The following is a 15,644-nucleotide window of genomic DNA, read 5'->3' on the forward strand; positions in this document are numbered from 1 at the left end:
TATTCGATGATATGAAAGCCTTACAATAAGATTATTTTATAGTGCTAGAAATACACTGATAAGTATATAAGGCCATCCGCAACGCTTTCTCTTATCCGTCTCTAAACCGTCTCATCCATTAACTATTCATGGGCTCCATTGTACTTTTCACTTCATCTCTTAACTAAGAGACAGAACCTGCAACCCTCCATCTCTTATCTGTCTCTTAATCATCTCTTAACTTACTATTCATTCAATTTCATTTTTTATTTTTTTTCCAACAAATTCAATTAATAAAAAACACACTTAATTAAATAAAATAAAAATACAACTTAAAATCCTAAAAAATATATATATAATTAAATTCGTGGCAAAATAAATAAAAAAACATAATTTAAAATACAATTTTATAGAAATTAAAAAAACTACTCCACCGGCGAATCATCTCCTGAAGGCGGTGGCGGTGCACTCAAGCTACCTGGAGGCGGAATACCAATTTGTCTTGCCATATACTCAATTCCGGCAAGATGGGCTTGGTATTGTGGAGGCGTCGTGCGGAAAGTGTCCGCCATCGTGGCGGTCAAGTACATGGACAATAGGGTGTTCGAGCCCGAGACCGAGCCCGAGCCCGCCTGGCTTGATTCGCCTCGGCCCCTCCTCCCTATAGCCGCCTTCGCCGCCTTGGTCCCTTGCGGCCGACGGCACCCACGGGAGGACCCCCGGCATAGTCTGCCGCGCCCTCAACCTCCTGCGAGGCAGCCTCTTGTGCGGCGCTGCCCGAACCGCCCCCACTAAACGAGTATTGGCCACCCGCCGTGTGCTTCATGCGCTTCGAGGTCGAGCCCGAGCTGGACCGCACACCGCCGGCCCACCTTTCCTCGTCTTTGACGGCCTCCCAGACATCGACATGTCTGAATTCTTTGCCGGTGCCGTCGAAGTAGACTCGCAAAGCCGATCTCAGAATGTCGGCTCCCGTGGCTCCGCTTTGGTAATGAGCCGCTTCGTTCTTGTAGAAGCCGCAGAATTTTTTGACCTCTCTGTCGACTCGGTCAAAGTGAGCGCGGAGCATCTTCAATGTGCGGCGGTGGGACCCTCTTGGCTTGATCTCATTGTAGGCCTCGGTGACCTTTCCCAGAAGCACTTCTGGGATTGTTGATTCCCGACGATGGGATCGTACGAGACGTTGATCCAGGCGTTGTACACCACCATCGTGTCCTTGCGGCTGTACGGATGCCGGCCTACATCCTCATCCTCCTCGGCCGCCTCCGCCTCTTCCTCCACGGCGTCGAATGCCCTGGAGCTTCCACCGCTTCGTCCTCCTTCCGGATGGGGTTCATCCGGATAATCCTCCCAAATTTGGGATAATCCCTGCGAATACCTCGGGACGGAGGGACGAGCGTATGCATCCACATCAAAATGAGGTGGTTGGTACCCCCCGGCGTCGACGAGCCCTGGGTGCCCGGCGTAGACGAACCGGAACCCGCCGGAGCCGCCACCACCAGAGTTTCCGTCGCCGGACATTTTGTGATGAGAGGTTAGATGAAAATTGGAGAGGAAATGAAGATGATTTGGAGGATTTGATGTGTATTTGTGTGTGAAATGAGGATGAAATAGGAGTATTTATAGAGTAAAATAAATAAATAAATAAATAAATAAATAAATAAGGAAAACGGTCAAAAAATGGTAATATAACCGTTTTTAATTTTTTATTTATTTATTTTTTAATTAAATTTGAATAAAAAAAGATTTATTGCGTCAGCGTGACGAAGCCCACCCGCGAGCCAGCGAGTGGGCGTCATGCATGGCGCCGGAGCGCACCACGTCTCGCAAGCGCGTGGCGAGACAGCCTGCGAGGTGTCTCGGTGGGACGGGCGTCTCGGCGAGACTGGGACGAGACGGGGCGTTGCAACGTGTCTCGCCGCCGTCTCGTCTCGGCGGGACGTGATACGAGCCACCCGCGAGACGCGTTGCGGGTGGCCTAAGTGCATGGTTCGACAATTAAAACTCAAATAAAATATAGTAACTATCCCAAATTATTATAAATGGAGAACTCAAATCACTTATATAAGTTTTATGAGTATCCCTTTTTATTATCAATTGGTTTTAAAATGAAATCTATAAATATTTATAAATTAAAATTCCTCTAGTTAAGGTTTCATTTCCTAACAATAAATACATTATACAAGTAGAAGAGATAGATGGTTAAATTGAAATCAAACGTGGACTGTGAGTTCAAAATTAATTAAATACGTTCGGCGTCACCACTACTATATACAAGGGAGGTGAGAGAACTCAAGCATCTAGCTATGGTTTGAAGAGTAATAAGGCAGGTGTTGTCTAATTGTGTGCGAGCATGTGTGTGTGTGTGAAAGAGATTGAGAGGGTGGGTGGGGGGATCTCTCACTTCTCAAGATTTGTCTTGATTTAAGAGCAAAGTTTGATCAGTGTTGGGTGTGAGTTCTAGGCTGTCTCTCCTTGAAATTCTCATAATGTTATTATTATTATAAAATACTACACTAATAGTACTATACTATAATTTGATTATTATGTTAAAAGCTTAAATGGAAAGGTAAAAGGAAATAATTATCATATTTATTTATTTATTTTAAAAAATTCATGCTTCAATGGAAAGGGTATATGGAGAGGTATTATACTTTCTTTCATTTTGAAAAGGTATCTTTACCTCTTCTTGGTAGACTTCTTGGTAGAAAGGGTAAAATGTTAGTTATTTTTATTTGCCTTTTTAATTTACATTTTTTGCTTGGAATACATTACTTTTTAAGAAGGTATAATTATCTTTTTGATAAGGTAAATGAGAAATATACCTTCTCAATTTACCTTTCTTCCTTGGAGATGCTCTAAGAGAGTGTTGCGGTGGTAATCCGAGGAGTAGTTCACTATTCATGGAATAGAATCTTCATTTACATATTATAACTTTAATAATTCCAATAATTTCAATTACCACATATGGAGTACTGCAATTTTTCAAATTAAATTTCCTTTTCTATTTTGTTATAATAATTCCAATAATTTCAATTACCACATATGGAGTACTGCAATTTTTCAAATTAAATTTCCTTTTCTATTTTACATTCATCAATTCGTGTACACAGGATACTACGAGTAAATAAGTGTTTATTTAATTTTATATGGATTTATCTTTCTCATATTGCAATAGAATGTTTTACAAGAATTTGAATGCCTGAACTTTCATTGATTAATTTAGAAAAAACTATACATGGAAAAGTTGAGATGGATTGTATATTTGTATTCCATATTTGACTGACTAATGGTGAGTCCAATCAAAGACATATATTAATCTGTATTTTGATTGACACATTTGTTCTTGTGCCCTCCACAAGAGACAATTTGGCATCACCTTATGCATTCAATTTTAGCTTATAGTAAGTACTGTACTATAATATTTCATACGAATTTGTCACTAGAATTACTCTTAGAATTGGTGCAATTTATTTGGCTTATTAAGTGGAGTAATTAAATAGCTTAGGAAATTACTTGTCAAATTCTAATCACAATCCATAAATATGGGACAATTAAACTTATATCAGTTCACACACTCAAGAGGAGAACTTGTCCAAAATATACTTGTGGTTAAACAAGGGAGAATCCATTAGGAACTACTATTGGGGTATATTAAAATTGTAGTATACACATAAAAATAAGCATAAACGTACATGAAAAGCTTATTAGAGCATCCACAATGGCGGCGAGCGGACCGGCTAGCCGATCCCCGACGCTAGCCGATCCGCTCGCCGAACCATTGTAACCGGCTAGCCGAATTTCGGCAAAAAAAACGGCGAGCGCACGCCGATGCGCTCGCCGATCCGCTGGCCGCCATTGCAGGCTCCGGATCGGCGAGCGATCGGCGAGCGGATTTTTTTTATTTAATTTTCGAAACACAATATATACGCGATTTGCACGTCATTTTCATTTGCACCGCTTGTTTTAACGAGTATTCTCTCTATCTGAATTTCTGTACAAGAGCAACAACGCGAAATGAGTAGCGCGGGTGGTAGTAGTGGTGGGGATGCTGAGGGGTACGAACGGCGAATGAACGAAGCGTTGGAGGCCTATACGTCCCGTGAGATAGACCGACTGTTACAGAGGGCCTTGCAGCCGGCGGTACCTCGACCTCGACCTGTTGTCCACCGCCGAGCAGTTATTGAGCGGGATCACGCAGCTGCACATCAGCGGCTATATGAAGACTACTTCGCACCGGAGCCGCAGTTTAACGCCAACCTTTTCAGGCTGCGTTTTAGGATGAGCAGGGCCCTGTTTATGCGTATTGTTGAGGCTTTGGAGCGTCGATATTTGTATTTCCGCTTCAGGCACGATGCGGCTGGTAGACCCGGCCACACACCTATTCAAAAGTGCACTGCGGCAATCAGGCAGTTGGCCTACGTAGGCGCGACAGACATGTGGGACGAGTACCTCCGCATCGGTGAGACGACTGTCCTTGAACGTATGAAGTATTTCTGTCAGGGCGTGATTGAAATATTCCGTGATCAGTACCTTCAAAGCCCTACCCCCGAAGACTGCCAGGAGTTGATGCAGATGCACGGGGAGAAGTATGGGTTCCCGGGTATGTTAGGCAGCACAGATTGTATGCATTGGGAGTGGAAGAACTGTCCTGCTGCCTGGAAGAGGTTCTACACGACCGGCTACAAGGGAGAGAATCCCACGATGATCCTCGAGGCCGTAGCTGATTATCGGTTGTGGATTTGGCATGCGTATTTTGGGGTAGCCAGGTCGAACAACGACCTCAACGTCCTCAACTCGTCGCCCCTTTTCAACGAGCAGTGCTAGGGCGTCGGTCCGGCCATCAGTTTTGTCGCCAACGGCAACCGGCATGATATGAGCTACTACTTGGCGGATGGGATATACCCTAGGTGGCCCGTCTTTGTGAAGACGATCAGATGTGCATCCGATGAGAGGAAGACCTACTTTGCGGAATGGTAGGAGTCGGTGCGTAACGACGTGGAACGCGCATTTGGTGTGTGCTCCAGTCTCGATGGGCGGCAATTAGGGGTCCAACGCGTTTGTGGCATGTCGACTGCATTGCCGATATAATGTACCCATGTATTATCATGCACAACATGATTGTCGAAGATAAAGGTGTACAACTGACTAGTTGGGCGAACGACGATAATAAAGCAGGTCCAAGCCACGACGTGGCCGCCCCCAACGTACGAAGCGGGGTACCTCACGATGAAGCCGACCGCCTCCAAGCACATGCTGACCTGCGCCAAGTGAATGCTCATATTCGACTATAAAAGGATTTAACTGAAGAGTTGTGGGCGCGGAGGACTGCACGACGTTAGTTTTTTTTAATTATGTAATTTTTTTAATGTACCTTCTTTTTTTTGTAATTTTTTAAATGTACCTTTTTTTAACTAATGTAATTTTTTTTTAATTAATGTACTTTTTAATTTTAATAATATAATTGAATTTTCCCGTATCTGTGTCGTAAATTTAATTTCGTATTTTTTGTGATTGTTAATTATTTGTTTTATATAATTTTGAGTGATGTGGCTAGGCTATTGCTGGGCTATTTACTTGTTTTGATGATATGGTAGATGAATTTTTAGTATTGATAATGTGACAGGAGGAGTTTATGGCTAGACTACTGGGGACTATTCTTATGTGGATACTCTTAAGAAAAGAGGGAGTTGGATCCCCTGCGGTGCACAGCAGTGCTGTGCACCTCACAACATAATTTTTTAATAATAAAAAAAAAATATTTTTTTATTGTGATGTGAGGTGCACAGCACTGCTGTGCACCGCAGGGGATCCAACTCCAGAAAAGAGGGGGCTTGCTTCCATGCCAGCCGCTGATAATTTGTGCAGAGAATACAGAATGGACAGTGTGTGTGTGTGAGAAATTAAACTAGCTAGATGAAGAAAGGGTACAGAGGAAAATTTTAAGAAGTCTTTTCAAACAGTTATTATGAGATTACTTTAATTTAAGAATAATGCTATGCGGCCACATTATGGCCAGCCATAAATTAATTAAATAACAAAAAAAATTGATTTTTTTTCAAATTTTTGGTTTAATACTACTTGATTTTACTTTTATATCATCTTCATTATATGTTGCTCAATATGTTAGTGTTGCTCTTTCGTAGTTTTTGCTCAACTTATTACTACTGTCATTTCTTGATTGTTGCTGAACGTATACAGTAATTCGTGATATTAATGTGTTTTACGTAATGGAATTCAAAGATAAGTATTAACTCACAAGTCCATTCACACACATATAAGTTTATATCGGTAATTCTAATTTTTTTATACATGTAAATGGACTAAATTAACTCTTTATGGTCGGCCACATTATGACCATTTAGCATCACTCTTAATTTAATAGGAGTACTACTACTATTTTTATTTCTATTTTGGATTATCGGATATTGGGACTTGAAGCGAATCAACATAGCTTGATTCTGCCATGTTTTGGGATATTATTATTTAATTTTCAAATTTTGTAGATAGAGGTATCATAGTTTGTTCGTTTTTCTAGAAAGATCAGTCATGATTTTATAAACTTAAAATGTCTCCTCTAATATAATAACAAAACATAAAAAATTATCTGTACAAAGTTTGGATTACTATAATAATAAGTGAGCCAGATGGTTACAAATTTTAAGAATTAATGAATATATGGATGATATGAACTGCTAAGATCATCCTTGATAATCTCATCGTAGGAATCCAAATCTATATTACCATGTAATCATCTAATCAAATTTAAGTACAAATTGGCGATATTAGAGCATCCGCAATGGGCGGACGATGGCACGCCCGATGGCGCGCATCGTCCGCGCCATCCATCGTCCGCGCCCATTGCGGGTGAGTGCCATAAGGCGCGGACGATAGTCGCGCCGTATACTTCGGTCACGGAGGATAGCGCGGACGATGGCCATCGGCCGCGCCATCATCCGCCCAATTGTGGAGGTCGCGGACGATCGACGCGGAAGATGGCACGCGGTTTTGATTTTCTATTTAAATCTCGTTTCTCATTCAGTTGTGCATACGAACATATCGACTATCTCTTTACATATTCTCTCTCTACATCCAACCAACATGAATCTCGGCGACGACATCAATAGTTCTAGTTCGTCTGAATCCGGTGGTTCGCTTGACGAAGCATTAGATGCAGCCGTTGAAGAGGCCATGGCGGCATGCTATGCGCAAATGCAACGCGAGAAGGAGGCGGCGGCAGCGGCGGCGGCAGCGGCGGCAGCGGCGGCGGCAGCGGCGGCTGAGCAAGTCCATTGGCCTATTCGACATAGGTCGTATGTCCGACGCGACCACCAGGAAGCTCACAGACGTCTGGTTGAAGACTATTTTGCCGATCAACCGCGATGGGGCCCGACTGTTTTCCGCCGCCGGTTTAGAATGTCGAGGTACCTTTTTCTTAGCATTGTTCGTACATTGTCTTCAGTGATGAATACTTCACGTTTCGGGAGGACGGCATCGGGAAACCCGGCCTTACACCATTGCAAAAGTGCACGACTGCTATTCGTCAGTTGGCATACGGCACCACGACGGACCTTTTTGACGAGTACCTCCACTGTGGGGAGACTACAGGCCGCGAGTGTCTGAAGAGCTTTTGTCGGGGGATAGTAGAGGCCTATGGCGACACATATTTGAGCAAGCCGACAACCACTGATTGCCAGGGTCTGATGCAGATGCACGAGAGGGCGCACGGGTTTCCCGGGATGCTCTGGAGCATCGACTGTATGCACTGGGAGTGGAAGAATTGTCCGACGGCGTGGAGAGGCCAATTCACAAGTGGATACAAGGGCAGCCACCCGACGATGATCCTCGAAGCCGTCGCTGACCATCGGCTCTGGATCTGGCATGCTTACTTCGGCGTAGCCGGGTCGAACAACGACATCAACGTCCTCAACTCCTCCACCCTCTTCACCGACCAATGTAATGGAAACGGCCCGGCCATCGAGTTCACTGCCAACAGACGCCAATACCATATGAGGTACTACTTGGCCGATGGAATCTACCCACGGTGGCCAGTTTTCCTAAAGACGGTCAGCTGCCCAATTGGTGAGAAGAGGGTTTTATTTGCGCAAAAGTAGGAGGCGGCGCGGAAGGATGTCGAGCGGGCATTTGGGGTGCTCCAATCACGGTGGGCAATTGTGAAAGGGCCGGCTCGTTTCTGGTACAAGGAAGTCATCGCCGATGTCATATATGCGTGCATAATCATGCACAACATGATAGTCGAGAGTGAAGGCGGAAACATCACCGACTGGAACGAAGACGACCGTGCATCTAGCTCTTCCGGCACATCGACAGACACACCCGATAGAGGGTTACCGTTAGGCTTCGAAGAGGTTCTATCTAGACAGGCCTCAATGCGCAACCAACAGGAGCATGCGCAGCTCATGAGCGACATGATTGAAGAAGTGTGAGCTCGTAACCGCCGTCGCTGAGTGTGCATTTTTTTTAATTCGCATTGTAATGTATTAATTTTTATTAAATGAAATTCAATTTTTGAAATTCGTATTTTAATGTATTATTATTTTTTAAATTCGTATGGATTTTGTAAATATTAAAAAAATGATGACGTGGCGCGCCATAGGGCGCGCCTCAGGGCGCCCCACTGCAGGTGGGGAGGTAGGAGGATAAAACTGCTGACGTGGCGCGCCTTAGGGCGCCCCATTGCTAATGCCCTTATGCAGAATTGACGAATCATAACGAACCGCAACGCCTTTCGTCAATGTTGTCGAGCTCTATAACTTCAGTCCTTCACGCTAAGACAACATGTCCCTTTTGTTTGATGACAAAAGAATTTCGTTCCGGTTAATTTTCTCTTAGATCAAAGTAAATTTATTTCTCCTTTTCCAATTTTTTCATGCAATATAAGCAGAGTGTGCAAAGACTTCGTGGGTTAGGGCATAATTGTATGCATTGTAGAGATAGCAACTCCAAATACTAAATTTATAAAAAAAATCCAGCCATCAGAGTTTGCAATGTGATATTTCGACCCCAATCTAGCCTGCATCCGTCATTAATTTCAAGTATTTTCCCCTTACCTAATGTTCCTCGTTGATATTTTTCGTCCATCAATTTCACTCAACTTTTATAATACGTAAAAAATAAAAAGGCCAATACTTTTTCAAGTGGTGACAACATAATAAGACAATTAAAGGTACCATGCCAAGTAGGTAGCTAGATAGAAAAAAAAGAGGAATATTGTGATGTATAACTGCAAATTCAAGAAAGCACTATTGGGAAAGTCCCACTAAATAAGGTAACATTGTTTTAGATGATAGATCGATGAAAAGAACAATCAAAACAAGCTGCAAAAAGATACAAATAATAATCATCATTGGCGTGGGAAACTAGATGAACAGTCATAACTTTTGCACCTTATGATGATCACAATCTTCAACCCCAAATCCAACGATCTATATTAATCGGTGTTCATATCATTACTCATCATCATTTTCATAATTGTGACAAAGAAAATATATTAGCAATCAATGACTAAACTTTTTATGCCACTCATGGGAGAAAAAGAGAATCGTGTGTGATACTCAAATTAAATTTATAACATGCTCGTGTTTTTAAGTTACATGATATTATTATACGTGTGTTGTCACATTCTTATGAATAAGGTTTTTATTAACAAAATAAAAATGAAAAAAATAATCCTCATTAATTATCTGTACGATGTCTAGATAATAAAAAATTATGGAAATTAAAATAAAATCCGGAACAACAATAAAATGATGTATTTGCCCTTTTAAACGATCTTTGATAGTCAAAATCTATCGTGTTTCATCATTCCGAGTTCGATTCCTCATCCTATTTTGTAAATTTTGTACAAAATTAAGGTAATTATGAGTTTGTGACTTTTTCAACTTCGTCGACTATATCTGCATCATAATGTGTATATATATATAAAGGTTATGTAAGTTAATTAATTGGTGGTGTTCTCATCTTTTTCAATATATACTACATAAATTAATTATTATTAATATAATAAGTGAGGAAAATGAAAAGCAAAAGGAAAAGAGAGATGGAAGCATCGATCACATGGAAATGGTCCATGGGAGTGTGTGTGGTTAGGGCAGAAAAAACAACAAGACAGCAAGAAAGATGGAGTGTGCAGAGGTATATATGTCTTATGTGCATGATGCAGTGATGCTGTATTGAAGTTTGGGATTGTGAAGAAGAGAAGAAGAAGAAGATATACATAAATAATAATAAATAAATATTAGTTTTATGACTCCCACAGGCTTTAACTCCCATCACATAATACGATGTGTGGCTTTTCCTTATATAATCTGCAAAAGAACCAGCAGCAGTAGGAGTAGAAAATGATGGGATTCGGAAATATAATGGTCTCTGTGTTTTTGTGTGTAAGAGAGAGAGAAGCACTATATGATCCATTGTTCGAAGCCATTACACAACAAAAGGAAAGCAACAAAATGGAAAGAAGATAGATACTCGTTTCAAGTGAATTAGCTAGCTTCATTTTTCTTCTTTCTTCCATTTCTTGAATTTTGACTGTAGTAAATTCTCAACTCTGAGTTGCATGGATTTGTAAAAATGGTCTCAGAATAAAGTTTCTTTTTCCCAAAATAGACTTTTATTTTATATATTTTGGCATAATAATATTCAATAAATTGAATTCGTTTATATATAGACCCAACTCATCTTGGTATCAAATAGATTGTACGCAAATGAAAAATGTAGTGCTTTTTTTAGGAAAAAATGATCATGTTAAAGTGACACTAACAAGTACCAATTGCTAGCTAGTTCATCAATATCAATATTTAGCAAGTCTTATTTCTAATTTGTAAAAATTTCTTGTTTATTTTCATGAAAAACAGAAGTTTTAAGTGATACAGCCCCTATCAATTAAGATTTTTTTAGATTATTTCATTTTTTGTTTTCTTTATATGTGATCGATGAAATGATCACATCTTTCTATTAATATTTTAAATTATGGAGAAATTTATCCGATCCATTAATCAACCGACAAGGATATTATTATGAGATACTACTACAAAAGAATACAAAAAAAATTGAAGTTGAAAAAGTGGGAGTGTAGAGCAGTATATCAGTGTCAAAACAATTAAAACCAAGATAATAAAGCTCTTCTTTTTCCTCAGAAAAAAAGACAGTGAAAAAGGAACACACCCCCACCTTCTTCTTCAATCTAATAATATGCATATACTCATCTAGAGAGAGACAGAGAAGAGCTATCACGGGTGTGTCTTGAAAGGCCCTTATTTCCACAGTTCTAGACAGACAGACAGACACATATTCCTCTCTCTCTACATACCCGAGGTCTTCTTACCAAATTAAAAAATCAAAATCCCCCCACCCACCCAAACAAAACCCCAAAATCAGCATACAAATTTACTACACTTCCACTCAAAACCCTCACTCTCAAGAAGCTACTATCTTACAAAGAAAGAAAGAAATCTATCAATGGCGGCAATGCTAGAGAATTGCGAGAGCATAATGCTCTCACTAGATTCTCAAAAACCAGTCCCTGCCCCATTCCTGAGCAAGACTTACCAGCTGGTCGATGATCCCGCCACAGACCACATCGTCTCCTGGGGCGAAGACGACGCCACTTTCGTCGTCTGGCGCCCCCCGGAATTCGCCCGCGACCTCCTCCCCAACTACTTCAAGCACAACAACTTCTCCAGCTTCGTCCGCCAACTCAACACCTATGTAAGTCATCTTATAAATCCATAAGTTTTAGTACTCATTTTAGGGTTTTTTTTATCTTCGGCAATTTAATTTAACCCTATTTATGGAATCTAGGGTTTCAGAAAAATCGTGCCGGACAGGTGGGAATTCGCCAACGATTTCTTCAAGAAAGGGGAGAAGCACTTGCTGTGCGAGATCCACCGCCGCCGCACATCTCAGCCGCAAATGTCAATCGACGGCGGCGGCAATCACCACCACCTCAGCCACCCAGCATTCTTCCCTTACCCTTCCCGCGTCAGCATTTCTCCACCAGATTCCGACGAGCAGCAGCAGCACTACTCCTCTCCCCCTCCCCCTCCGCCGCAGCATCCGATCGCCGGAATCAACTCCCTCAGCGCGCTGTCGGAAGACAACGAGCGGCTGCGGCGGAGCAACCACATGCTGATGTCGGAATTAGCCCACATGAGGAAGCTCTACAACGACATAATCTACTTCGTGCAGAATCACGTGAAGCCCGTGGCGCCCAGCAACTCATTCACCCCCTCTCTCTTCCTCTGCAACTCGAAGCCGCAGCCGCAGCCGTCGAGCGAGCTCAATTTGCTGAGCTCCGGCAAGAAAGAGCCCGAGCCCTACCGCACGAAGCTGTTTGGGGTGCCGCTGCATTCCAAGAAACGCCTGCATTCCGAGTTTAATTCATCAAACAAGCCGAGGTTGGTGATCGACAAGGATGATTTAGGGCTCAATCTCATGAGTTAGCAATAAAGATTAGATTTTTATTAGTAGTATTATTTAGTGCTCGTGAATCTTGAAGCAGAAACCGAATCTTGAGATGGGAAAAAAAGTTTCTGTACATAGAATTGTAGGCATGGTATTATGTTGCAGGTGGGTTTTCTAGTTAGAGGGAGAGAGAAGATCATATTAAGGTTTTAATCAGATCAAGACTGTCTTTTTTTTGGTTTAGTTCAATGGATATTTCTCTCTTTGTAGTTTGTTTCTCAATAATCCAGCATTTAATTCCTCTCTTTCTGGTTCTTGTTTCTGTTTGTTTCTGTCACATTAATTAATGCTAACATGAGAGAGATGGAGAGAGAGAATCTGGAGCTGAGGAGAAAACTCATAAATTTGCAGTCTGGCTTTAATGGCAAAAAAAATTTCTTGTTTTTTGTTCTTGTCTGATATGATCAATCATGAATCAATGTATCATACGTACACTGCCAATATATTAATCGTGAAAAAAAGAGAATTAGTTAACCCCACAAAATGGAGAAACAAACGAGAAAGTGGGGAAAACACACAGAGAAGAAAACAAAGGGAAAAAAACAGAAAAAAGTGAGTGCATAGATACATAATGGATAAATGTAATAAGAAGAAAAGGGAGTGGTGTAATATTCTATGAAAGCGAAATGTGGTAAGAAACTACTAAAAATGTGGTTTGAGATGTAGCTATCAAGGCTGCTTCTATACTCCTTCTCATCAACAGGAAACCTTTTTCTTTTCCTACTTTAAGTATCTGAACCATCTCTTTAACACCTTCCTTTCAATCCCCATATCCCACCCCAAACAAAAATATCTTCTACTTATGTTAAAGAAAACCCTAATCACCATTCCACAAATAGCTAGGGCATTTGCAGAAAAAAAATTCTTGTGGCGGACGAGATTAGGGATTTTCTAAATTTCAAGTTCGAAATTTTAGATTTCGGCCGGATTGTTTTTATGCTATTTAATTTTGCCAACGGACGCTTTTGCACAAAATGCCATCGATTTTTTATGATTTCAAGAACACGAAATATTGGTGCCGAAAAAAGTCTAGATAAAATTTGTGACACCTTATAGAGTATAGTATTATTGAATTAAATGAAATAAATTAGTGAAGAGTTAACAACTAGTAGTTTCAAATCATACACTAGTTGGAGGAAAGTAAAAGGAAAAAACAAAATTAATTAATTACAGTGAGCCAGCTAGCCATGAAATACAAGAAGATAAAGAGAGAGAAAGTTGACTGTTAGGTATATTGGGTAAATGTGTGTAGTGAGTGTATATTTCTTGAATGATTCAAAACAACCTTTGCTAAAGATCCCAACTTTCGTTGTTCCTTTGTCCAAAAACAACATAAAGGCAAAGTTTCAATGGAAAGTTTGACCACCCATTTCTCTGCTACCTTTTGCTTTACTTCAAGTACTATTAATTACTAAATGCTGGGTTTTTAAATCCCAATTTCGAGAAAGAACAAGAAGAAGAACTAGTGTGGGGAAAAAGTGTAGGAACGTTAGATTGGAAAAATCTTGGTCGTGGGATGATTTGGTTTTATATTAAAATAAAATAAATATATAAAAATAAATAGAATAAAAAAACCCTAACACCTAGTATCTCGGCACACCTAGATAAGTACTTCCATTTCTTGTCTTATTTTGTGGGTGTCTACGAAAATGCACGTGCTGTAGAGAGATGGATACAAGATAAGGTTGTAATGAGCTAATTAAAGTAGTGGTAAAGTATACGAAATTAGAAATTAAAAAGATGTACTCACAATAAATTGTGGGAGATTGAGTTATGATTTGTAATTTACAAAAAGTGAATAGTGTAAGGGCTTTCAGGTGATGGTGATAAAGATGCTTTAAGAAGATGGTTTTGCACTTTGCATGTTGCTTAACAGCCTAGAGTTTTGAAAGTTGGGAAAGGGGAAGAAAAAGGGAGGCAATTTTGCAATTGGGAAATTTCCTTTTGTTTAGTCTTTCTAGTGAAACTTTTCTTTTTGTTTTTCCACACCGCAGGGTTTAAACTTTAAAAATTAAAAGTTACTCCATTTAAATGTTGGAATTAAAATAAACATGATTTTTGTAATAGAATTATCTAGATATGATGCTAATATCTAGATATTATAGAATTCTCTAGAATTAAGTAGGAGAATATCTAGGTATTTTAGTAGAAATATTTAGATAATTTTAGTAGAAATCTCTAGAAAGTAGTAAAATATCTAGATTTTTATGGAGAAAAATGTAGATATAAAATATTAAAGTAGAGAATTCTAGAATAGGAAATGAAGGCCTATAAATATGGCATAGTTGTACCATTTTTCACAACTTGAGAAAATTTGAGAAATAAAGAGCTCCCTAGTTTCTCCCCATCACATTACATCTGCTACACTATTTCTCATATATTCCATTCATTCTCTTTTCAAATATTTCATCCAAACTAAATTATTCCTCCAATATATATTTTATATATTCCAATTAAATAGATATACCATTGTAGCTTGTGAATAGTAGTGCTAGTATTCAAGAAAAATACTCGCTTATATCAAAATTGAGTTCATCTAATAACAAAGCATAAAGTTTGGTAATGGTATTTGACAAGCACTTTTTGAGATTTTTTAATTGTAGGAGTGAGGCATATATTTTGTTTAAATAAAAGAGTATGTTATTATGTTGAGAAATAGTTTCAATCATTTTGATGGGGGTTCTTGATGTTAATTAGGTGATGATTAGCCATTCATGTTATTCATATTTCATTAAAAGATTATAAACATTATGATACCAATAAAGGAATACAACTTTATATATGAAACCATCATGAGTTTGAGATTCTATATATATGTCTGGCAATTTCATCATTAAATAATAGTAGTTGCATAGAGTTAAATAAATTGTCAAATTAATAGATAGCTAAGTGATGAAATATTATAATAATTCAATTTTTTAGAATAATATTCTCATTCTTTAAAACCATAGTTATGTAAAAGCAAACATTTATTTAATTTTGTTATGTTTTTGCACGTTTGACCTAGTGAAAGAATGAACATTTATTTAATTTTGTTATGTTTTTGCACGTTTGACCTAGTGAAAGAATGATTCTTGGGTCGATTCGAATGGACTGTGACAAAATCTTACAAGTTTAATTATGAGGAATAAAATTTCAATTATTCATTTGCATTTAATTCCTTCCATGAATTGACTGTG

At 39.6% G+C, this 15,644-nt stretch overlaps 1 protein-coding gene across 1 annotated transcript; it reads left to right on the forward strand.

Annotated features, from left to right (window-relative positions):
• Window positions 1-11,182: 11,182 nt before the first annotated feature.
• On the forward strand, window positions 11,183-12,621 carry LOC121801309 (heat stress transcription factor B-4-like). Its single transcript, XM_042200780.1, has 2 exons — window positions 11,183-11,709; window positions 11,803-12,621. The coding sequence occupies exons 1-2, from the start codon at window positions 11,461-11,463 to the stop codon at window positions 12,442-12,444; spliced, it is 891 nt and encodes a 296-aa protein (XP_042056714.1). The 5' UTR covers window positions 11,183-11,460; the 3' UTR covers window positions 12,445-12,621.
• The last annotated feature ends 3,023 nt before the right edge of the window (window positions 12,622-15,644 follow it).

Source organism: Salvia splendens, chromosome 1 (genome assembly GCF_004379255.2).
Source record: "Salvia splendens isolate huo1 chromosome 1, SspV2, whole genome shotgun sequence".
NCBI classification, from domain to species: Eukaryota; Viridiplantae; Streptophyta; class Magnoliopsida; order Lamiales; family Lamiaceae; genus Salvia; species Salvia splendens.

Excerpts from the sequence above, each read along its gene's own strand:
- LOC121801309 (XM_042200780.1), top strand. The coding sequence starts at position 11,461 with ATGGCGGCAATGCTAGAGAATTGCGAGAGCATAATGCTCTCACTAGAT. Across the intron at positions 11,710-11,802 it reads TCCGCCAACTCAACACCTAT|GGTTTCAGAAAAATCGTGCC; the intron begins GTAAGTCATCTT and ends TATGGAATCTAG.